This window comes from Hippopotamus amphibius, chromosome 13 (genome assembly GCF_030028045.1).
Source record: "Hippopotamus amphibius kiboko isolate mHipAmp2 chromosome 13, mHipAmp2.hap2, whole genome shotgun sequence".
NCBI classification, from domain to species: domain Eukaryota; kingdom Metazoa; phylum Chordata; class Mammalia; order Artiodactyla; family Hippopotamidae; genus Hippopotamus; species Hippopotamus amphibius.
The window spans coordinates 1,082,467-1,107,694 of NC_080198.1; the positions used below are offsets into that span (position 1 = coordinate 1,082,467).

General features: G+C 51.8%; 1 protein-coding gene across 29 annotated transcripts in view; it reads right to left on the minus strand.

Annotated features, from left to right (window-relative positions):
- Window positions 1-25,228, minus strand: part of MGLL (monoglyceride lipase) — a 172,949-nt gene that overhangs the window by 64,717 nt on the left and 83,004 nt on the right. For all 29 annotated transcript variants that reach the window (XR_009048773.1, XR_009048772.1, XM_057705632.1 and 26 more), the window contains one exon: window positions 24,889-25,033. Coding sequence is in view for 27 of the 29 variants with exons in the window: in XM_057705632.1 (XP_057561615.1) it covers window positions 24,889-25,033 (145 nt within the window). In the remaining 2 variants the exon portion in view is untranslated. The remainder of the gene's footprint in view (window positions 1-24,888; window positions 25,034-25,228) is intronic.

Here is a 25,228-nt window from a genome sequence, read left to right on the forward strand (position 1 = left end):
TAGGGACTCACAGGAGGAGGAGGAATTAATGTCCCTGGTAAATTTATGAAGGGACAGAGCAAGCCACCAAATCCCCACACGTATGAGAAAAAATGCACACACCTACACCCACCCACAGAATTTATGTAAGTTTGAAAAAGGAATATGGGTCACTCTGAAAACTGGAAAAACACAGACAAGCACAAAGAAAAGTAAAACCCACTCATAATCCCATCACCCGCTGACACTCTCAGGAACATGATGATACATTTCCTTCCACGTTATCCCTCTCCACAGATATTAAATTTTGTGTTTCACTACTTACAATCCAATCATGAATTTATAATTACAGCTTATAATTGTAATTACAGCTTATAACTGTGACCACACATTTCATTTTGGATCCTTCTGTAGATTCCTTAATGTCTTTCCATGAACAGTTTCCCGTGAGAAGACCAGTACCACCTGCTTCCAGAGCCGCTGTGAGTGGACGGACAGAACACTGAGAAGGCCCCCCGCACGGCGCCCGCACCTGGGAGGCACCCAGATGACAAACACTCCTCCTGCACCCAGAGCAGACATCACTAACCAACCACAGCACCCTGTTCTGCTGAACCCAGGTAGCCTCTGAGCCTTTTCGGCTCCACACTCTGGGCTCACACCGTGTTCCTGCATTGGACCCTGGTTTTGAAAGGACTGGTTCTGAGCAGCTTCAATTCCCAATTCCCCCAGGACACTGTCACCACCACTTGGAGCACCAAGGTTCTTGCATTCAGGGGCCCTGCAGCTGGCCCGTCCACATTCAGCGTGGCCTTCACACACGAGCACCCTGGAACCACTGGGCGTTGGTTCCCGAACCGGGGTGTGGCTTCAAACCCTCTCTCTGAGTATCCAGTACATGGGAGACGTCCCAGGGGCCGGACAGTGAGACCAGGCCTCCTTGATTCCTGGGCCATCAGAGCCCTCGAGACAGCACCACACAGAAGTCGACGGGGCCTGGGAGGTGTCGCAGGACTCCCGGTGCAGCCAGTCTCCCGGCACTGACCCCACTCAGCAGAGACTTCCCCGCGCAGCAGTGATGCAACCGCAAAGGGAGCCTGCCCTGAAGGCAGTCACCTGGGAAACCCCAGGCCACAGCAAAGCTGTGTTTCCATGCAAACGTGAAGAGCGACCCGGCATTAACCAGCTTGAAGCAGCGGGGGGCAGACAGTCCGATGCCTCTTACCCCTGGATTTATCACAGTGCTAACATCACGCTTTGGGCACTTATCACAGCCCCCCAGGCCGCCTGGATGCCGGCCTTACCAGCCTGCTACGGCGACACCTCGCCTACTCTGTAGAGCCTGTGGGCACCTGCCATCAGGGCCGGCAGGGAGAAGCGTGCGGTGCCACACCGTCATCAGGCACCCTGCGGGGGGGTGGGGCGGGGGGAGCGCCAGGCTTGCCCCACCCCCACGTCCTTGTCTCTCTGCAGAGGACACGTCCCCAGGCTGCTCCCCACTCAGCTTCCCGCACACGCCCTCCTGGGCCTCTGCCAGCCTCTCCTGGCCGGCTCCCTGCAGCCCTCCGCCCCATGGGGCCGTCCCCAGGAAAACCTGGGCCCAGCAGAGCAAAGCTGGCGCTCCTCCCCAGCCCACAGCCTGCACGTCTGCAGGCACAGAAAAGCATCGCCAGGATGCACAAGAGCACCACGTCCCAAAGCGGTAGGCCTCCTGACCTCTCAAGACGGGATCTAGTCTTGCCCTGCACACGGCCTTTTTCTGAGCTGGAAGCCCTCTGAAAGCAGAACCCCGGGACAGAAAGACTGAGATCTGACACCATCCTTTTATCACGATTGTCTCTAATTCCTTATTTATATGCCTAAGATTTTACATATTCTGAATATCACTAATATTCTAAAACACGCCACCTTAGAAAAACAATCTAAAATTGAAAATGAGACAAAATGAAAATTCTTTATAAACCCAGGAGAGCCTTCCCAGCGACCTCCCAGCCCTTGTCTTTAGCCGATTCCGGCCTCAATGCCAGTGACGCCGAGGTCGGCGTTGCCAGACTAGCGCCACTTGCGTGGTTTCTCACTGCGAGTGTATCTGTGCAGGGCAACTGCTCACCGTGAAGTGGAGGCCACGGGCAGAGCGGCACCAACACCACAGGGGCACTGCGCCCCCTCTTCCCCGGAGCCGTCACCCGTCCTCACTCCCATGAGCATCTCTTTCTCCTTTTTTTCGTAGTTTAACCACCTGTGTATTGTGTAAACAGAGATCTGTTTTGTTTTGAGTATGTCTAAACTTTGAATAAGTAGATTCATCCTAACATTTTTTCTGCATCTTGTTTCTTTTGAGGCCGTGGGGCTTCATCCACACACGTGTGGAGTGCTATCTTCCACCGTGGTACAGTTTTCCGCCGTAAGAACAGTCTACACCACATCTGTGCGTCCTCCTGGGTGAACATCTGTATTGGCTCCACTCTGGGAATGCTGCAAGCTGTGCCGTGGCCGTTCTTGCACGGGTCTCCTGGTGCTCACGGGCAAGGGCGTCCCTGCGGTGTCTGTCAGTGGCTGCCTGGGGCGTGGAGACAGTCCGCTCCACCAGGCGTGACCGAGTCACCTTCCTGCCGATGGCCCTCAGCCTCCCTCTGCCCACGTCCTCAGCGACACTTGGCAGCGTTAGGCTTCAGATCTGCCAGTTGAACAGCTGTGAAATGCACCCTCGCTGTGGTTTTTATTCCCATTTCCCTGGTCATCGACGGGTGGAGGCCTCCAGGTATATCACGAGCTTTCTGGGCCGTGCCGTCTGCAGTGCCACGACCGCGTCCACCTGCCCTCGGTCTGGCGGGCTCCTGACCCTCCCGCAGCGCCCCCGCCACACCATCCTCCCAGCCGGCATCAGTCACCTTCCCCGGGGTTCCCACATCCCTGGGCTTGGCTGTGCCACAGTCTCCGATCGCCCTGGGCTGGAATAACCTGCTTCCTTGTTTTTCTGTCAGGAAATGACACTCTCCCTCACCCTGCCCATCTCCATCGCTCAGAACCACACCCAGCACAGAGGAAGCCGCTCGCTGTGCTGAGGGATTCCATTAGGTTTAGAGGAAAACGTGCTCTTTCCAGCAGAGGGTAGCTTGGGGTCGGGCGGGACGTTTACACCTAGGTGAACAGACAGGCGTGGACTCCTCTCCAGCTCCCTGAGCCTCCGTCGCAGCCTCTGCTGAGCCCCAGGCCCACCCCCGCAGCCTCTGGACACGGAGCCCCGGGACCAGCTCCCCAATGGGCCTGCCTCTCGTGTGTTCTCTCCACCCCTTGCCCTCGCCATCCCAGACCCACAAGCACAACAGCCTCCAACTCCACACCCTGCCCCCAGCCCCTCCCACTCCACTCTGTGCCGACACAAAGCCCAGCTTTCTGTCGTGCTGTCGCCCACATCTGACTTCTCTCAGCCCCACACCTTCGCTGGGCCCTCTCCCCTGCAGGGGCGTGCTGCCTGTCCTCTGCCTGCCCTAAGAGGCTCTGCTCTGGGCCCTCCCAGGGTGCTCCGGCCACGGGGCCTGGGGAGTGTGTGGGTGGCCAGGGCGGTCCCAGGGAGCTGAGGCCACGGATGACGTGGCCCAGCCAGAGAGCAGCTGAGAGACACCACAGGCGGAGTTGGAGGGAGGTGGGAGGAGTCGCAGGGCCACATGTAACAGACTCAGGGCGAGGCGCGGCAGAGTTCCCGCTGGGGAAGGGACAGGCAGGGCCACCTCGGACATCATCAAACATGCAGGACACACTGTCAGGGACCAGTGCTCCAAAGCAGCCAGAGAGAAGGAAACACGCCTGGAAGTGTCCACTTATCCAAAGGCAGACCCTTTATCTCAGCAGACTTTTCCCTTTGACATAAGGAGCCAATTTTGCAGACGAGAAAACTGAGACTCAGAGCTGAGGTTACACACGAGTAACCAGAAGAGTCAGAAGTAGAATCTGGACCCACCTGACCTTGAACCCATGCTCTGCCCATCCCACCACGATCCCCGAGGGCCCCAGCTCGTGGCTCCAGCCCTCACCAGCGTGGACCTACCTGCGCCTCTCGGGGGGGGGGGGAGAAGACGAGAGATGATGCATGTGGAGTGCATTCTGCCCCCTGCACGTGCCTACAGCTACCAGCCTCAAGTCCCCTCTTAGGGTGAGACAGGCAAATGAACGGGAGCGAAGGACGAGTGAAATCGGGACTCGGCCTCTTCGCTCCTCCCTGCTTCGTGGCCAACGGCTCATCTCCCAGCTACGTCACCGGCAGAGACAGTGAACTGGGTGTCCTGGCAGGCCCCAAACCACTTCGAAATTGTTATTAAGTGAACACATGACGAGCTGCCCGTGTGATAACAGTGGACAGAGAGGAGCACGCCCCTGCTCGGCCCGGCGTCGACACCCAGGGAAGAGGAGACTCTCTGGCAGATGCAGCTCCCCCGCCCCAAACCCCACTCCCCTGTCCAGAGGAACCGAGTCTGGCCTGGACACACGGCTGCCACACAGAGCCCACGGTCCACATTCCTTGCAGTGAGGTGTGGCCACATGACCAACTCACGCCGCAGGGTGTCAAGAGAACTGATGTGTGCGGCTTCCGCAACACCCACGTGAGGACAATCTGTCTGCCTCGTGCTGGCTTTCTCCTCCCCGTGGTCCGGAGCCCAGATGGCAAGGACCCAGCTGTGGTCACTGGACCACACCCACTGGGAGATGGGACAATAAGGCAGGAGGGACTGGGCCCCTGAGTGACCACGTGGCCCCCTGACTGGTGATGGAGAGAGACGCAGACCTTCATCTGACATGAGCACCATGCTGTGGAGTTTCTTTTTCACAACACTCGGGCTGAACCCTAACACATGCAGACCCTTGTGTACAAGACCCTCACGCACGCAGGAGCAAGCTGATGTGGATTTGGACCCAGGCTCTGCTGTTCCTAACTGTGACTGTGGGCAAGTAGCTGAATTCTCTGTTTTCTCCCCTGTGAAACAGGAATAACACAGGACCTGCAGTGCAGAGAACACAGCACACACACTACAAAGCTTGCTACTGTCAGCGTCGTGGCATGTTCTCCCGCCATACGGCCCCAGCCAGGTCCCCTGTCAGTCACCCTGTGCTGGAGGAAGCAGATTTTATGTGGGTCCCATGTGGTCAGCTACTGCCTTCCTGCCACAACTGATATTACTGTCCTCACATCCATTTTAATGCAGGAGCCTCACAAGCACGGTGGTTAAAACTGCAGAGCAAAGCTCAGATGCTGCAAGGCTCCGGCATGTTTCCCAGAACATCTATTTCCTTAAAAAAAAAATTTATCTATCCATCCATCCATCTATATATAGAGGGATATAAACACAGATACTGACATATTTTCCCTGGAGAAGACAGAGCCCCATGAGAGGGGCTGGAAGGCTGCGAGGACCCCCTCCGACACGATGTGGAGGAGCCGCAGGACCGCCTGTCACAGCCCGATGCCCACCCCGCTCTCAGCCCCTCACTTCTTCAGTAACAGAGAGTGACTGAGCTCTGGGTCTGGGCCAGGCTCTGGGCCAGGCTCTGAGGACACATCTGAATGAGACAGAGTCCCTACCCTGGTGGAACTTCCCATCTAGGGCCAGAGCCAGAATAATCAGCAAATACACACATGACAGGTCGCGTTAGGCACCATGGAGAGAACCGTCAGGGCTGGGGGGCTGGGGGCGACTGTGCTCCACACCTCACCGTGCGGAACTGCTTCCTGCCTCACCAGACACTCTAGACATACCAGGTCCAAGGCTGTGGTCAGGCATTTTCCACAAAGACACACGAATGGCCAACAGGCACATGAAAAGATGCTCAACGTCACTAGTCATCAGGGAAATGCACATCAAAACTACAGTGAGGTGTCACCTCACACTGCGCAGAACGGCCATCATCAAAAAGTCTACACGTAACAAGCGCTGGAGAGGGTGTGGAGAAAACGAGAGCCCTCCCACACTGCTGGTGGGAATGCAAGTTGATGCAGCCACTGTGGAGAACAGTACGGAGGTTCCTCAGAAAACTGAAAAGAGAGCTACCATATGATCCAGCAATTTCACTTCTGAGACTATATCCAAAGGAAATGAAAACAGTATGTCCAAGAGATACCTGCAGCCCATGTTCACAGCAGCATCGCTTACAATCGCCAAGCTGTGGAAACAACCTAAACGTCCATCAGCAGATGAACAGATAGAGATGTGGTATATGCTGGGTTGCCCAAAAAGGCCGTTCCGCTTTCTCTGTAAGATGTTACGGAAAACCCTGAACGAACTTTTTGGCCAAGCCAGTGTATACAGTGGAATATAATTCAGCGATAAAAATTGAGGAAATTCTGCTATTTGCGACAGCATACATGGACCTTGAGGGCATCACGCTAAATGAAATAAGTCAAAGACAAATAACGTATGCTCTCACTCGTATGTGGAATCAAAACAACAACCACAAAACAAAGAAACTCTTAGAACGACATCAGATTTGTGGTTACCAAGGACAGGCGTGGGAGGAGGGGAACTGGAAGGTGGTGACAAGGTACAAACTTCCAGTTATAAGATAAACTAGCCCTGGGGTGTGATGCACAGCAAGGCGACCACAGTCACCAGTGCTGCACCCGGTACAGAAAAGCTGTTAGGAGAGTAGATCCTAGGAGCTGTCATCACAAGGAAAGAAAAGGTTTCTTTGCAACTGTATGAGATGAGGGATGGTACCAACCTCATGTGATAATCGATTCAAAGTCCACGTGAGTCAAACGTTACGTGGCGCACCTGAAGCTCCCCACGCCCCCCCCCCCCCCCCCCCACGCTGCACGTCAGTCACATCTCAGCAAAACTGGAAACCACCACCAGCAACAACAGAGAGTCTGGTCAGACAGACTGTCACTAGCTCAGGTGCATGCCTTCCTGCTGCCAATAAAATGCAAAGATAACCAAATACAGGGCCCGCTGAAGTACTCAGCAGTTGGCAGTTCCAGTGCCCAAAACGCAATGAGCAAAAGTGGCAGCTGGATGCCCTGGTGGAGCTTACTCAGCCCCGCCTCCCGTGGCCTACCAGAGGTGCAGAACCCTCGTCTGTTCCAGTGAAGTGATGTGGGATGGCTGCCTTCCATAAACTACGTTCAAAAGTGACATGGAAGTTATTATTCCTCCGGCATCAGCTATGTCCTGCCTCAAAATAATTTCCTACGCTATGGGGGCTGCAACCTCCAGGAGTGACTGATCTTCAACCGCCAAGCAGCTCTGTACCACAGGGGCCAGGAGACTAAGACCCCTCATTAACATGGGAGAGCTCTTCCGAGACCTCTCCTGGCAGCCATAGCCCCGCCCGTCTGAAAAGGTTCTCATGCCAAAGGGCTCCTCAGGGGCTGCTGTCCAGATCAATATTTGGAACTGGCCCTCTGGGAAATCACTAATGGCCTGTGGCAGGCACGTGGCATGACTGTTAGGATGGTCCATGAATGAAGAGCTTCACAGCTGTCCCAAGATTTCAGAAAAGGAAAGCCGAGGGCCAGATGTTGGCCTGACCGACAGCTTCTGCGTGAATGAGCTCTGAGCTGTTTTCAAGCCCAGGTCTCCTCTTCTCTGCACGGAAAAGGACCTGTGTTTGCTCTTGTTCCCAACAGCGGGCCGCCCACCTGCAGGCCACACGCAGGTGCCCAAGGAGCCCTCTGGCCTCCCGCTGCTCCCCTGCATCCTCCCAAGTGCCAGCCAGACGCGCAGCAACAGCGAGGCAGGCGGCTACGCCACCTGGGATGCTCTTGCTGCAGCGTCACGTTCCACAGGAGGGAACAGCAGGCTCTCACGGGGGGGGGGAGCTGTGGACGCAGGTGCGTGCACACGTGTGTACCTGCAGAAGCCAGACGACCGGTCTCTGGAAGGGAAGGTGCAAACCTCGATATTTCCCAGTTGGGTGCAACGCACCACGGGAGGGGTGGGAGGTGGCACTCCTGTCTCACAGCCTCCCAACCTGTGAGGCCCCCACGGCGGTGGCTCTTGGGGTGAACTGGGGAGGGTGGGAGGCACAGCATTAAGCAATGGTAGAGCACACAGGGGGACGTTACTATTCCCAAATCCATCCCACTCCATCCTCAGGGTGGGGCGGCCTCGGCAAGGTGCTGGTCTGTCTGAAACAGCTCCCTAACACAAGCCGCCTCTGTTTTCAGCACAGAGAGAAGCCACAAGCCCAGGCGGGGAGCAAGCCTGGTGCGGAGCTGGGATTCAGCGGCATGGTTTTCTTCTGTCCTGTGTTCGCCTTCTACCGCTGGCATCTGATACCAGTTTTCCATTTCCCAAGTTAGAACCACCTTTCCCCTTCAAAGAGATTTGCAGTGAAACAGAGAGGCAAAGAGAACAATGCAGAAATAATTCAGACAGCTGCAGCTGACACCACGCAGGTGGCCGTGGCAGTGAGGACACGCAGGTCTTCCTCTGATGGGTGGGGGTCACCAGGGCCCTCTCTCACCACCAGGCATTTGAAGACTCACTGAGAGCAGAGATGGAAGAGGCTGGGGACAGAAATGACCTGTACAAGAGGTGGTCAGTTAGGAGGCAAACCTCCAAAGGGTCCCGGAGGATGAGGAAGCAGAAAGCCCCAACGCCAGCGGGGCAAGCACCAGAGTGAGCCGCGGGCAGCAGAGCGCTAGACAGCAGAGCGCTGGGCAGCAGGTGGGCCCGAGCTCCGGGCTGCCTCCTCACTGGATAGCAGGTCCCCACCCAGACCCAGGTCACAGTCACCTCAGCTCAAAGCCATGCCAGCAGGGTCAGCCGATGCCCTCTGCTCACCGGTCACCTGTCCTTCACCTTCCTGCTTGCCTGCCGGCTCCTGGCTTCCCGGGCGCGGGCCCTTGGCTCACGCAGCTCGGATCCTGGGTCCCGGCCACAGTCACGCAGGTCTCTGCGGGTGACCGAGTGGTCCAAGCTCCTCATCTGCAGAGTCAAGGGACTGAGAATCTTCACGGCGCTTTCCCGTTTCTCAGAGTCCGCGAGTGTGAACTAGGACTATCCTGGGGTGGTCAGTCGCCCCAGCTTTCCACTTTCCTTTCTTGTGTCTCATCATGAACGTGTTCACAAAAGAACAGAGCAAATTTTATTTCCAACGACGAAATTAAATGACCCAAGATGAGCGAGTCGGGAAGAGCCTGTGCCACGAGGGAGAAATGGCTGCAGCTGGAGAGGCGCTAGGAGGACGTAGGCGAGGGCCCTCGGGGACCTCCGCCCCCAGAGATGACCCCCATGCCTGCTTGAGGGACAATGTGAGCAGCACAGACTGCCGAGAGGAAGGCCCCTGAGTTCTCCAGGAGGAGACCCTGAAGACAGGGCAGTTCTTTGTGGACGTGGAGATTATTCTTAGATTTAGATTATTCTTAAAGACTCTGCAAGGAACCGTGTTCACAAAGACAGCTGCAGTGTGTTGTGGACCTGGATGAAACAGGAAGCAACGGGTAGAGCTAACAGGGATTCTTCAGCCTGAGAAGTGGCTCCCGACCTTCCTATAAGAATGTGCTCCGTTCCATCTTATGTAACATGAATTTTTTTTCCTGGAAGGAGAACAGCATGAACTTTCCAAGCCTGCAGATGGCTCCAAGTTCTTCTGGGTGGTGAAATGCCAAACGGATGGCAATAAACAATCCGGAATTTATTGAGAATGCAGGAGAGGTAAGACGAGCACACAGTGATGAATTTAAGGGAAACGGTCACAATTTTATGGGCACAGAGCTCAGAGCTCTGTTGTGACCCTGATGGGCAGCTACAGCCAGGCCGCCATAATCAGATCAGATGGTAGAGCCGGACACAGATGGAGGTGGATGGACCACGGACCGTGGGCTCATACCACGACCTGTTCCTCCACTAGGGCTCCTCATCAGAGCCACCGTGCCTTTCCAAGCCTCAGTCTCCTCATCTATAAGGCGAGGTTGTCACCCCTGCCTTCACTGGCTGCCGCAAGTGTTATAAATAGCGCCTATTCACCCAGCTGGGTTCTACGAACGGCTCTGTAAGTGTTTCACGAGGCAGAGCTGGGTGCCGGAGAGAGAACAGTGCCTTTAAAGCAAACAGATGTGGGTTCAAATCCTGGCTCTGCATTTATTACCACATGGTATCAGTTTCCACATCAACCAAAAAGCAAGAATGATGCCAACCCCCCTGCGGTGTTGTGAGATACAGGGAGGTGACGCCAAAGAAGTATCTAGCAAGGTGTCAGACTCGGGCGTGGGCCTTTCTGAAGACGAGTTTCCTTTCCTTTCCAAAGATGATGCAAGGCCTGAAGACATGCATTAAATTTCTGTCGTCAAATTTCTAATCTCTTTTCCAAGATTATATTTTTATTGTGATTGAGATCACAGTCTTAGATTTAAATTTATATTTTTCTTCAGTACCATTATATCCTAAATAACTTTGTGTCATTAGTTTTCTTGGTAAACATCATTAAAAATGTTTGCATAACATTCCTTAACTCATTTCCTTTGGTATTTACATTTTTTGGTAACAGCTTTAATAAGATATAATTCACAGGTGATATAATTTGCTCTTTTAAAGTGTACAACTCGATGGGTTTTAGCATATCTGCACAGTAGTACAACCATCACCATAATCAGTTTTAGAACACTTTCATCACCCCAAAAAGAAACCCCATACTCTTTAGCTATCACCCCTCAACTTTCCCAACCTCCACCCCAGCCCCTGGCAACCACAAATCTACTTTCTGTCTCCACAGATTTACCTATGCTGGACGCCTCAGGTAAAGAGAATCATATAATATGTCATCTTTTGTGACTGGTTTCTTTCACTTAGCATAACTGTCCCAGGTTCATCAATGTGTATTTCATTCCTTTTTATGCCCAAGTAATATTCCCCTGTACAGATATGCCACACTTTATTTATCCATCCATCAGCTGTGGACATCTGGACTGTTTCCACATTTCAACCATTACGAACAATGTGCTACGAATATTTATGTACAACTGTCATCAGGAAAACGCAAATCCGCAAATCACTATATACATATATATTCTTTTTTATTTTCTTTTCCATTATAGGTTATTATAAGACATTCAATATAGTGCCCTTTGCTATACAGTAGGTTCTTGTTTATCTATTTTATATACAGTAGTGTGTATCTGTTAAACCCAAATTGTTTTTGCTATACACCCAGGGATGGAATTGCTGGGTCATATGGTAGCAGTGTCTACCAAAACGGCTGCATCATTTAAAATTCCCTCCAGCAGCGCATGAGGGTCCAAATCCTCACCAATACTTGTCATTTTCTGTCTTTTACTGAAGCCATCCTGGTGAGTGGAAAGTGGTACCTCATGTGGTTTTGATTTGCATTTCCCTGACGATAACTGATGCCGAGCATTTTTTCATGTGCTCATTGGCTATTTGGTATCTTCTTTGGGGAAATGTTATTCAGGTCTTTCACCCATTTTTTGATTGGGTTGTTGTTCTATCACTGAATTACAAGTATTCTTTGTATATTCTAGCTACAATTTCCTTATCACGTAGATGATCTGCAAGTATCTTCTCCCATTCTGTGAACTGTCTTTTAGTTTTCTTGATAGTGTACTATGAAGCACAAAAGATTTTAATTCTGATGAAGCCCAATATATCAACTTTTTTCTTCTGTTATTTGTCCTTTTGGTGTCATATCTAAGAAACCACTGTCAAATCCAAGCTCATGAAGATGTGCTCCTATGTTTTCTTCTACGAGTTTTACAGTTGTAGCTCTTGCATTTAGGTTTTTGGGTTTACTTCTGTATATATGGTGTAAGGAAGCAGTCCAATGTCATTCTTTTGCATGTAGATATCCAATTGTCCCAGCAACATTTGCTGACAAGACTATATTTGGCTATTGAGTTATTTTGGCATTCTTGTCAAAAATCAATTGATATATGTTTTCTTGGACTCAATTCTCTTCCATCCTTATGTTGATAGCACACTGATTTGATTATTTTTGTTTTATAGTGAGTTTTGAAATCAGAAAAATATGAGTCCTCCTCCTCCTTTTTCAAGATTGTTTTGGCTTTTCTGGGCCCCTTGAGTTTCCACATGATTTTTTAAAATTAATTAATTAATTTATTGGTTACGTTTGGTCTTCATTGCTGCGAGTGGGCTTTCTCTAGTTGTGGCAAGTGGGGGCTACTCTTCATTGTGGTGCACAGGCTTCTCACTGGGTGGCTTCTCTTGTTGAGAAGCATGGCCTCTAGGCACGTGGGCTTCAATAGCTGCGGCATGTGGGCTCAGCAGCTGTGGCTCTCGGGCTCTAGAGCGCAGGCTCAGTAGTTGTGGTGCACGGGCTTAGCTGCTCCGCGGCATGTGGGATCTTCCTGGACCAGGGCTCAAACCCTGGTGTCCCCTGCATTGGCAGGCGGATTCTCAACCACTGTGCCACCTAGGAAGTCCCCCACATGAATTTTAGAAACAACTTATCAGTTTCCAGAAAGAAGCCATCTGGGATTCTCATAGGGATTATATTAAATCTGTAGATCAACGTGGAGAGTACTGCCATGTTAATATCAATTCTTTCAACCCATGAATACGGAATGTCTTTCCACTCATTTGGATTTTCTTTAATTTCTCTCAGCAATGTTTTGCAGTTTTCAGAGCAGAAGTTCTGCATTTCTTTTGTTAAATTTTTCCTAAGCATTTCTATTCTCTGATGTGCTTGTAAATGAAATTGTTTTCTTAATTTCATTTTAGGATTGTTCATTGCACGTATTTAGAAATACAACTGATTTTTATATATTCATCTTGTATCCTCCAATCTTGCTGAATTCATTTATTGGCTCTAATAGTTTTTAGTGGATTCCTTAGGATTCACTATGTACAAGATCATGTCATCTGCAAACAAAGAGAGTTCTCCTTCTTCCTTTTCAACCTGGGTGTCTTTTATTTCTTCTTCTTGCCTAACTGCCATGACGAGACCCTCAGCACGATGATGAACAGCAGTGCCACGGTGGACCTTCCTGTCCTGTTCCTTATCTTAGGAGGAAAGCATGCAGTCATTCATCATTAAGTGTGCTATGAGCCTGAGACTTTCATCATCGCCCTTTATCAGGCTGAGGAAGGGCCCCCGGTTCATAGTATGCTGGATGTTCTTATCATGAAAGCATGATGGAGTTTGTCAAACACTTTTGCTGCTTACACTGAGATGATCATGTGGGATTTTTTTTTTTTTATTTTACTAATACAGTGTATTGTAGCAACTGAGTTTCAGATATTAAACCATCCTTGCATTCCTGGGATGAACCTCATGTGGTAATGGTATATAATTCTTTTTTATGTTGTTAGATTCAGTTTGTTAGTATTTAATTGAGGATTTCTGCATCAATGTTTATAAGAAATATTAGTCTGTAGTTTTCTTTTCTTGCATGCCTTTGCTTTTGGTATTCCGGGTAATAATGGCCACTTAGAATGAATTGGGAAGTGTTTCCTCATCTCTTTTAAGAAAAATTCGTAAATAATTAGCATTAATTCTTCCTAACATGTTTAACAGATTTCAATAGTGAAGCCATCTGGGCCTGGGCTTTTCTTTATGGGTAGTTGTTTTGCTTATTAATTTGATCTCATTACTTGTTATAAGTCTATTCAGATTTTTTTATTTCTTCTTAAATCAGTTTTGCTAGTTTGCATCTTTCTAGAAATTTGTTCCCTTCATCTAATTATCTAATTTACTGGTGTACAATTGCTCATACTATTCCTTTATAACTATTTACGAAGGATTGGTACTGTCTCCTCTTTCATTTCTGATTCTAGTAATTTCAGTCACCCCCTTTTCTTCTTGATCAATCTAGCTAGAGATCTGTCAGTCGTGTTGATCTTTTCAAACAGCCAACTTTTGGATTCATTTATTTTCACTACGGTTTTTCTATTCCCTATTTCATTAATTTATGCTCTGATCTTTATTATTTCCTTCCTCCTTCTTGCTTTAGGTTTAATTTACTGTTCTTTTTCTAGTGTCTTAAGGAGCTATGGCCAGCTCTAGCTGCAAACAATACTGGGAAAAGAGAATGGAATATTCACACCTGTTTAAAACCAATCATGGGTCATAACCCTGGGGACAAAACCAGTAAGAAAGAAGAGAAGGCAACGCCTGGGTCTGCACAGTACTGACAGAGTTTATTCCTGGCATCTCCCACTCTTGTGTCTGAACCTGCCTCAGGCTAGCTGGCCAATGGGGTTTGCTGAAACCAGGTGGCCTTAGACACAAGACATCAGGCAACTTCAGACAGGCTGGGGTACAAACCATGAAATCACAGAGAAGCAAAAAATGTGACAAGTCAGGATCCTCATCCAAGTTCAGTCATGGAAGATTTACCCAGTTAGAGGAAAGACTCACAGAGGAAGGATCACTGAAGACACAGCAAGAAGGTAGCCATTTACAAGCCAGAAACCAACCCAACCAGCATCTGGATCTTAAAATTTCCACCTTCAAGACTGTGAGAAAATAAATTTCTCTTGTCTAAGCCACCAGGTCTGCAGTATTTTGTTACAGCAGCCCTAGAAGACTCATACAATGTCCGTTCACATTCAGGCTCCTGAACCAGCCTCTGCAAACTCTTCTTCTGCAATGTACTGTAGATTATAGTTTCCAAAGACTTTCTGTCCTTTTCAGAACATACCTCCATGCCTGTGTGAAAGTGGTCCCTCCGACCACCTTCAAGGACCAGCTTAAAGTCACCTAAACTTTTCCCTGAAACTCCCCCACCCCCACAGAATGCACAGCCCTCACAAGCAAACTCCTACAGTGCTTGGAACTGTCTCCCTAATAACTGTGGGGAGAGGTCCTCAAAGGTGGGGCGGGACGCTGCTTCATTTCCATCTCTCCAAACCAGAATGAGACATAGCACGTACAAGATGTTCAGAAAGCACTCACGGGACTGGAGGTCTGCAGTCAAGCAGACCCCAGGTCTGCATACTGCTTTGAGGACCCGCCCCCATCGCGGTCTACCACGGCACTGAGTTTACATCTGGAGCTCGGTTAATACCTGCTGAATCATCCCCCACATCAAGAGGAAGCTGACCCCACTCCAGCTGCTGGCGTCCACGCTGACTTGTGATAACACTCTGCTGTCCTGCAGTTCCCATTCGTAGGTGTGTTTTCACGCACAGATCTTTACTTCGAAGTTGAACTGGTTAAAACCCAGCCACTCAGCACTCCAGGAGATCACCTGCAGGGAATGTGCTCGTCCTAGGTGTTACTAACTCCGTCACTGATGCTTCTGGATTCAGGTACTCCACCTCCTGCACAAAAAATTAGCCCCTCTGATCCACACTCGATGGACATACTGTTCTTTTCCTAGAAAACCATGCCAGAAGGCACTTTTGAGAATCACCTAGCCCAATCATCTTACTCTAAATATGGGAAGTTCATTCATTCATTCAGCAAACGTGTTTCTATCCCTTAGTTTGTGCCAGGCATGGAACTCTACAAAGGGTGAGTGCTGAGGAAGCATGAATTCTGCCCTGGAGAAGCTCATAGGTTTTTCTACCACCATGAGATGCAAACTACCTCAGGGTTATACAAATTCCAAAAAACCCTCTGGGAACTTTCTGGAAAGTCTAATCGATGGTATCTTGTCTAGAGTCACTCAGAGGCAGAAGTAAAGTTTCACCTCTGGCAACCCAGGTCTCAGCACAAAATCCTTCCCCATGTGACACATTCAAAAATGGCCACACAACATCCTCCCCAACCTTGATCTGTGGATGTGCCCCCACCACCTCCGGGCTGACAGCAGGATATTCACAAACTGGACACAAGCGGAGACGTGGAAAGCACGTTGTTGCTCTTGAAACACTGCCACCCCGACGGCCTGGGAAAGGAGGACAGGGGACACCAACAGCCTGCCAGGGCCAGAAGCTCGAGACCAGCAGCCCCCAGCCTGCCGCCAGCCCTGCACAAGCAGTAGCCGACCGGAGACGCACAGAAAGCCCAGCTAAGGCCAGCACAGGGACCGCCCAGCTAAGCCCAGCACAGGCTGCCAACCCAGAGAACTCCTGCTGCTCTGACCACCCAGCCACTGCAGACGCGGCAGGTGCCAGGACGGCCCTTGTAGCACAGCCTGATTCCACAGCACAAGCATCTCCACACACCTGGGCACGCAGTCGGGACCAGAGGAGACACACACGCCAAGGACTGAAGCCACTGAAGACCAGACCCTGGGAACCGGGTGGGTCTGTCTGCCCTGGCCCCCCGCCTCCCTCCCTAAGGGTCGTGTGGTCCTCCGGCCAGTCAACAGCCACACCTCAAACACTGTCCCAGAGGTCTTACGTGGCATGGAAGGAAGTACCTAATTTGATAACTCTGGGTTACCTCAAAGAGAACCTCACCACCAGCGGCTTCAATGGCTCTGTAAACTAAGCATCTGTAGAAGTTTATCATGGAGTTTGAAATCTTATTGAAATAGAACTGAGTTTTTACTGTTAAGGAAGAAAAGAAAAAAAAGTAAATAGCCTGGAGGCTGGGGAAAGCACGGAGCCTGCATCATGGAGAGGGAGGTAACGGCAGGGTTTACGAAGTGCACGGCTTCCACTCAGGTCTACGTGACTGAGGCCGGCCAGGAGGGTGGAGGCGAGTGAGGGGTGGGGGTGGATGACAGACAAGCCCACAGTCCCCAGAACCCACCAGCCGGACGGCAGAAGCAGCAAACGAGGACACACGCGTTCACATCTCATTACCGGGTGTCAGGCACTGACCACCCACTGATGTCTGACTGTCCAATCACCTGGGGGGAAAGGCGCCCCCATCAAAGATGAGAAGACAGACACACGGGTCCAGAGACGGCCCGCACTCCGTCCGTGTGGACTCAGACTGGCCCTGCGGTCTGGCTCCGAGGCCTTCGCCATTCTCTGCTGCACCATCCTGCTGTGCGTCCCTGTGAGACCAGTTTTCCCCGAAACACGTCTCTGTAAGATTGACTGAGCAGGACAAACAGAGTGAAGCTCCTACAATGTCTAAAGGCAGTGCTTCCTACGCAGGGGCCTTTCATCTCTGATCCAGCTGCCATGGACAGCCTGGGGGAAACTGCCCTCCCTGGGCCAGGGGGCGTGACCAGAGCCCAGGGGCAGTCGAGCCCGCAGCTTCCTCCCTGCCTCCAAGCTCCTTCTCTCTCCATTCTTTCCTCCGTCCTCCCCCCTTCCTCCTCTGCTTCTTCTCTTCTGTTCCTAGAGGCCTCCTGGGCTCCTCCGCCTCCCACAGTTTATCCCCTGCCTCCCACCCCATCTCTGGGTCCTAAGTCAGCCTCCTGCATCTTCCTGAGGTCTGTCTACCCCTGCTCCTCAGCCCCCCTGGGTATCGCATAGGTGTGCACAAACATGTAATCACTGAAAACAGAACCCCCCTGAATGGACACTTGGGAAATCGTTCCTTGGTGGGGCAGAGGGTGGCAATTAGGACCTCTCTAAGCCCAGGCCCAAGCTGGACGTTTGTTTAAATGCCTACTGGGAAGGGCTGAACTGTGGTTTAAACCCTTAAGAGGAAGGTGTGGGAGCAGCTCCTGACAGACAGCGTGGGGCAGAACACAAACTCTGGGGATTGTCCTCCGGCCCCCGGCAGCCCCCAAGTGACCGTGCTCACCCTGAGCCGGTGTTTCCACCTGCACATGAGGTTGGCACACAGTGTTGCGGTCCCAGGCTGCCCTCATCTCGAGAGTCCGGGGGAGTCTGTGATCTACCGTCCTTTCCAGGAAAGGACGTACACTCACACATCATGATGTCAGAAGGTCCACAGACTCCACCCCCTAAAACCTTCACCACCCTCGGAAGCCCCCAAGGCTGGGGAGAGCTGCTGACTCTGAGGGTCCCCAAGTGCTCGAGTCCGAGCTCCTGCACCGGGAACAACACAGCCCTGTCGGTCACACGCTCACAAGCCCACCCCCTGCAAGACACACGTTTATAAGCTCCCGCCAAGGACGCCCCGTTCTCGGCATCAGGGACACGACGTGTGCACAGGGAGCCTGTGTGTAGGCGTGCGAAGCACCTCCAAGCCCATCTCTGCGTCGCCCCCAACGCTGCTCTCTGGGGGCAGCAGCTCACGAAGACATGAGAACCCTGAAGGGAGCACCAAGTCACTTCCATTTTGATCTCTGTTAACTCTGCCCATGGAACCTTCTAAATATTCTGGTTTTGAAAACTTGCTCAAGGAAAGGGAAGTCCAATTCCCCTTCCCCTAACATCCCCCGAGGACACATCTCCCAAAACCTCTCTCCTTCCTCCTGGCCTGCCCCTCCTCTTCCGTCCTCCTGCCCCCCTCCTTTCAGAACACTGGCAGAGCGGTGACTGCACGAGAAGAGTCCCTTGCACCTTTCTGAGGAAGGCGGAAACCCTCCTACCCCTGAACACCAGAGAGTCCGCCGGAGCAGAGGCTGGCGGCCAGCACAGCGCAGGAGCGGGGTGTGTCAGGAGACCCCGCCAACGTGACATCAGGGCAGCTCCTCTGGCAGCCCTTCCCCCGCTGCACCCAACCCTGGGAGTGGCTCAGGCCCTCGACACGGAGAACGTGTCACCCCCAGTCCCACTCGATGGCCACGACTGCCTCCCCACCCCTACCCCAGTGAACAAGCCCGTGTGACGTGAAAGCACCTCCTCCAACGACAGAGGTGGCTGACTCTAAATACAGGACAAGGGTCATTTTGTAATCTCAGTTGCAAAGACTCGCACCACTAAGACCGTTTCCCCGCTGACACAATAACCGATGTTGGGTTGGTGTTCAGGGACAAAGTGCACCTGGGATTAGCATCTACCCACAAGGTGCCGGGAAACAGACAATGGTGGACAGTGGCTGCCGTTCAGGAAGCAGCTTATTTTGCTATTTTTTTTTTTCTTCGACTCCAATGCAAAACAAAGCCAGACTTGTATCTGCAGAACATTCTTATAGCAACTGGGAAAAAATTATCCCTTAACGAAGCTGTTGGAAAAATCAACTGCAAGAATAGCAGCGGCCTTTCCTCTCACCATCAAAAGATCTCTGCTATTCGAAGCATCTTTAAAAAAAAAAAAAAAAAGAGCCCAGAAGAAATGCCCTATTTAAAAATAAGGCAGTGTGCTGTGCTGTAACAAAGGCGGAGGCACCAGGAGGATTATCAGTGGCTCCTTACGAGAGGAAGGAACTTTTGGGAATTCTTAAAACAGGCAAGAGAAATCTGAGGCAGTACTAAAAGGCACTGATCTGATTAAAAATGTCACTGCTATACAATGTATAGTAAGGTCCATTTGCTCAGTGTCTAAGTGGAAACTTCATGAAGCAACACATACACGTCAAAGGTGATTTCTGACTCCTCAGCAGGAGGAGGGGATGGAAGAGGGCTCCTTCCCCGCCCTCACGCACGCGACCTCTCCCAGCATCGCTCTTTCACTGCTGGTGCTAGCAGAGTGTCTCCTTTTGCTGCCTCTCCTCCACTTCTCCTACTGGCCTATCAGGGATGCTCCAGCCCACAGCTCCACACATCCTTGCCATCAGAGAGCAGGCCCTGGTATTTGGAGTAGAGCAATCTAAAGGTGTTCCCTGTGCACTGTCACCGGAGAAGACACCTGGGAACCACCCCCCTCCCCCCATCACCACCAGGCACGGTCACTCCCATGCAATGCGAGGTGCCACTACCACGTCTGACTCAGCCACCTTCACCTGCCACCTGAATGACAGCAAACACCTCCAGCCAGCTGGCTGTCCAAGTCATAAGCCTGACTGCATGGCTTCCTGGCCTAAAGCCCATCCACGGCTCCCCACCCCTTGAGGCTCAAGTTCAAGCCTGTAGCTTGAACGTGAGGGACCCTGGGGGCCTGGCCTCCCCACCTTTCTAGCTTCACTTGGTTTCCTGCCCCGCACGCCCTTCTCACAGGTGCAGTATCGTTCAAGGGCGCTGGCTGGAAGGGTGAGTAGGAGCTGAAATCTAGCCCACGCTCTGCTTACCAAACTTCACACCTGTGGGGCTATGTCCACCTGGATGGGCTCCCTTTCCTCACCTGCACCAGAGCTCTGTGTGGCTAGCAGCAGTCCCGTCTCCAGGTGCCCATCGTATGATAACCACCCCTACCTCCCTGGTGCCCAGCTCTGTCTGGAACACACAGGTGTCAATAAGCCACTGTCTGCTAACGACGCCTGAGTGGGAAGAGCAGGCACACATGGAGCTGAGCCCTCAGGGCCTACTTTCCTACAGAGGCTATGGGGAAGCCCAAGAGCTATCCCAGACCTACACAATCGGTGGGGGGCGGGGGGGGGGGGTCCAAGGGGCTGGGCTGGGAGATGTGTGGCCGTCCTCACACCCATGGAGACCAACAGAATAGAGTTTAAAGTCTCTACTTTTAGGGGCAATGAATGCATGCTATTTGGTTGGCCCCGGGGATGTATCAACCAAAGATAAGTGATGTGGTAACACCTAGTCACACAGGTGGCAGGAGTTCAGGGGGGAAGGAGCCATGAGGGCCCACAGGGAGGCAGAAGCTCTCCAAGACACACAGAACCCAGGGAACATTGCTCAGAACACAGAGCCCACACCCTAAGCAGGGGAGAAAGGCACAACCTGATTAGAAAGCCTAAGGCAGAGGGGAGGACAGGTGGACGCCCATCTGATCTAAGGGCACAGGATTTCCAGAGGGCAGGGGGGCTGAGATCAAGTCTAGCCACATCGTGGAGACTCCGCCTCTCCGTGGTCTGGACAGGGTTGGCCGGGAGGGGCCCCATCTCCTGGAGTCACAGGTGCCACACCCAAGAGGCCAGGGGCTGATGGGAGGACATTGTGAGGGTGGCAGGAAGGGAGGATGTTCTCTAGCATTTAAATATATCCTAGTTTCGGGGAATTGCTTCTGCTCCAGGTAAATCTGCATGGGTGGGAGGAAGCGTCCTAAGACGGCATTGCCCAAAACTCCAGGCACAGATTGTGAAGGCCTCGTGGAGAAAGGGAGCGATGTGACCTGGGAGAGGGCAGGGCAGGGGTGGGAGACGTCAGCTGAGCCCCGCTCTGGGAATGGGAATACGAGGGCGGATTCCAGATCCACCGACAACGGCTACCGCCCTGAGAACACAGGGAGGCTCCGGACACACAGCCACGTCCCTCATTAGCCCAGCCCCACCCCTGGGCCCACGCCCAGCACCCTGTCACCAAGGGGAAAGTCCTGGCAACCGCACCAAGAACCTGGACGGGCCGGGCCACGAGGGGAGAGGAGGCGTCCATGGTGACCGGTGGCCTCAGGTTGCTGGAGGAAGGCTGGCTCCTGAGTGGAGGCAGGAAAGGAGAAGAGCGCAAAGCCAGACAGACTGGAGAAGGGGCTCCGGGGGCTCAGGCCGGGAGGGCCCTGCAAAGGTTGGGGGTCTGAAACTTCCAAGTGGGGTCACCCAGGCATCTGCATCAGGCCATCAGCCAGCAGAGGGACAGTGCTCCTTGAAACGGCCCCCTCGGAACCCCGGCTGTTATCACCACAGAAGCTGTAGAAGGAGAGCCTGGTCCACGCCTCCGTGCTGGGGGAGCTCCCCAGAGACAGAGCTTGCTCAGCAGGAGCGAAGCCCCTGCTCAAAGGAAAGACAATGGGCATTTATTTCACAAGCACCTATTTCACGCCAGCCTTGTGGACAGACGGATGGGTAAGATCGGTCCACGGCGGGAATGGACCACCTGGAGGGTTGCAGCCGTGGAATCACACAATTACAGCGAGCTCCCCAGCCTTCCTGGTCCGGCAGAACCAAGGGAGGACTTCTTTGGAGCCAAGTCATCAAACTGAGTATTGTTCCATAGCCCCACCCCCCGGGCCCCCAACAGTGTTGCCCAGTCACTCACCCTGCGGGGCAGGAGGGTAAGGAACACTCAGAAGTTAATTCAACATTGCCCTTTACGTGGACTGAGGGCCCCACGGTGGATTGAATCCAAAGGTGTGAAATACCATCCAAGGGCTCGAGAGCCCACAGAGCAATTCCAGCCCCACCTGGGCCAGTCTCCATCACCCTGAAAATACCATCAGTGAAAACTTGCTGAAGAACCAGTATGTTAAAATTCCAAAGTACCGAATCGCAATAAGGCAGCCAGTCCCCAGGGCATCAGAAGATTTTGTTTCAGAGTGGATCATATTTTAATCCATTTCACACTTTTCATAGATTACGAGCAAACAACTAGCGGGGATTGGTTGCTCTATTACTCTTCACCATGAGACGTGACCTTCACCCTAACGAAAACACAAGAATTTATCAGGAAGACAAGTACTTAGACAAGCGTCTGTCTTGCTCAGTAACAAACCTGGAACCAGAGGAATGTGGACAGAATGCCGCTGGACCAGCTTTAAAAGACGGAAAATAGTAATAACATCTGCCTCACAGGTTGATGTGAAGATAAGATGAGATCACATCTAAGAGACTAGTCCAGACTCCAGAACATAAGTGACCCTCAATTAACAGGAGATAATTCTGCTACACCTCAAGTACGACGTTTGTTGTTACCGTAAATTCTACCAGATGAACATGAACCAGCCGTGGCGCTACCAAGCGTGGGCTTTAAGCCTCTGGTCCACAATGATTAAAGACAGAGTCTTGGCCTGCTCTGTTAAAATCAGCAGAGTCTGGACACACACACGGTAACAGCAAACCCAGGAAACGCTTTCCTCTTTCCCAGGGTCGGGTGTGAGGAGGCCGCTATTTATAGAGACAATCTGTTTCCATCAGCAGGTTAAGCCGGTTTCCCGGGCGTGGCAACGCCCATGACCCTGTCGGAGCCAGTCTTGGAGCCCAGCAGGTCTTCCGGGTCAGAATGTTCTGGCAGGTGTTCTGAACAGGCCCAACTTGTAGACGAGAAATCCAACCCGAACCAGTGTCAACTAACAGAGACAGGCACCGACTCCTCCGTTAGACACTGTCGGTAAGACAGTGGCTTCTGAGGTCCCAAGGGCCTCTGTGGGAAACATTTTTAAAAAGGAGCAGAGTGGAAGAGCAGAGAAAAGGGACATTTGCTGGTGTTTTCCCCGCCGATTAGAGCAGAGAAGACTCTGAGCTAACCGGGGAGAAGACCCTGGAGGACACTCCCTGGAGGGGACAGGCTGAGGCCAGTGGTCCCCTCCTGCTCCCAGAGGCAGCCATGCTGACACGAGGCGGCAGAGCTGCCCCAGACCAGCAAGAGGGCAGGGCTGCCACCCTGCCATTTCCCAGAGTAGCCGGGCTCAGCTGTTCCGATACGGACACACTTCCACACCAGCTGGCACAGACCTCTACCCTGAAGCCCCCGCTGCCTCCTCACCACCCGGCCTGCCCTGACCCCTCCTCCAGGACCCCAGGATACACCATCTGTGACGGCAGGGGCCTCAGGACTCTGCAGGTGTCAGGGCTGGTGGTGGAATGTTTTAGGGACCCCCTGCAGCGGGGGGCCAGCCCCACAGGGAGTGTACTGATCCACGTCATCTCAGGGGGAGGGGCAGAGCAGGCAGGCGGGCAGCCCCTCTTCCAAAGCCCAGCTACCAACCATCCACCCCCTTCTTATTCCCGTCAGCATCCACCACAAGGTAAACACCGACCCCAAGAGACGCTCGGTTTAAACAACTGGGGGTGGGGGGTTGCCATCTCTAACTGGAGCAAAAGCAAGGGAGCAGAGAGCTCCCCCAGTGCGACTCAGGGCGGAGGTTGTGAAAACCACTCTCAGCCCAGGGACCGGCAGCCACGCGCCATACCCCGCCCACTCAGCACCGCCTGCCCCATCTGAGGACCACAGTCTCTGCATTCCACTGACTTCGAGCCAGGACAACCTCCCCACTCAACCAAGAAAGCCCCCAAAGTCTGAGACTCAAACATCACAAACTTTACTCTCAATTCTGTCCTCTTTTTGTATATTGATCAAATAACGAACCACATACCACAAAGTTGTTAGAAATTAAACCAGGAGTGTGCACTTGTACAGCCAGTTAAGTCAGAATGGAGACTTAACAATAATGCTTGACAACCCCGCCTCCCCATCTGACACACACCCGCACGCACACACTCTCCTCTCGGCGAAGTCTTTAAGAAAGACAATGCCAGACCTGTAGGAACTACTAACTGCCCATTGCAGAAGCCAGTTTACACAGCTGCCCTAAAGCTATGATTTTAAACCAGGTCTTTAAAGTCTGTATCTCTGTTTTTGCTTTTTTTAACGTGCAGCTACACGGACTATACACACCTTGTTGAAAACGTAGGAGAAATTTTGTATCTGTGCTAGAGTTGGGTGATGACTGAAACACAAAGGGAGACATGACTCTATAATTCACACCACACCATACATGTCCCCTAGGAGACAAGAGGCCTGTGAAACAGGGAACACGTCCACGGAACAGAAAATGTCCACCTGCCACTAGGCCAACTGGTTGCCACAAATAATTTCTTTCCCTGAACAACACAAACAAGCAGGGTTTTCCCTGTTTCGTACAAGAGGAGGGAAGCAGCAGGGGACCAGCTGTCTTATCCTGTATAGTCCCAACGCCTGTTTCTAATAGCAAGACAAATCCTTGATGGAAGATGTACAAAGCAATTGAGCTGGCAAGAAATCAGAAGGGAACACCCAAACCCCTTTCTTGCTGTTACATACGTATGACACCTTCTGAAGCTCATATTCAAAACAAAAGTTACTATATGTGTATTATTTTGATACTCTTATCTGATTAGGTGGTTTTCTGTAATTGCTGGGTTTTAAAGGAATGCCTGTACAACAGGAAATCAACTCCAGTACAAAAAATAAAGTCATGTGGAATTTTTGAAAACTGCCATACGGTAGAATCAGTACCCTAGTTGTTATAATGAAAATAGAACTCCTGCTTCTTAATTTAAAAAAAAGATGAAGTATGAATCTCACTTCTGTTAGCCTGCTGTGCTTGATGTTAAAATGGCATGTGAAGTAGGTCATGGAGAAAGTGGCCCCACAGGAGCTGTACACAAAGCGGGAGGGGGACATCCAGGCAGCACGCGGAGGAGACTTACCTGGGTGTGCCGGAGGGTTTCCAGTACCGGCAGAAGAGGTACTGCCCGTCGGCATTGACCAGGTGAGGGAGGTCCTTGTACGGAACACTCTGCGGTGTCCGCCTGGGAGAGCTCTCCTCCGGCATTCTGCAAGGATCTTCAGGTCCTGGGAAGGAAGAAGGGCATATTCCAAAGTCAGGGATATGGCAAAACAAACAGAGATCAGGAGGGAAACCTTGTTCTGAGTCAGTCACATTTTTTTAAAGCAGGTTAAAAAAAAAAACCCTCCATTTCAAAGATTTTAAAAATACATATATTTCTTAAGACTGAAAAATCCCATTTGTTCTTAAGAAAAATGCTC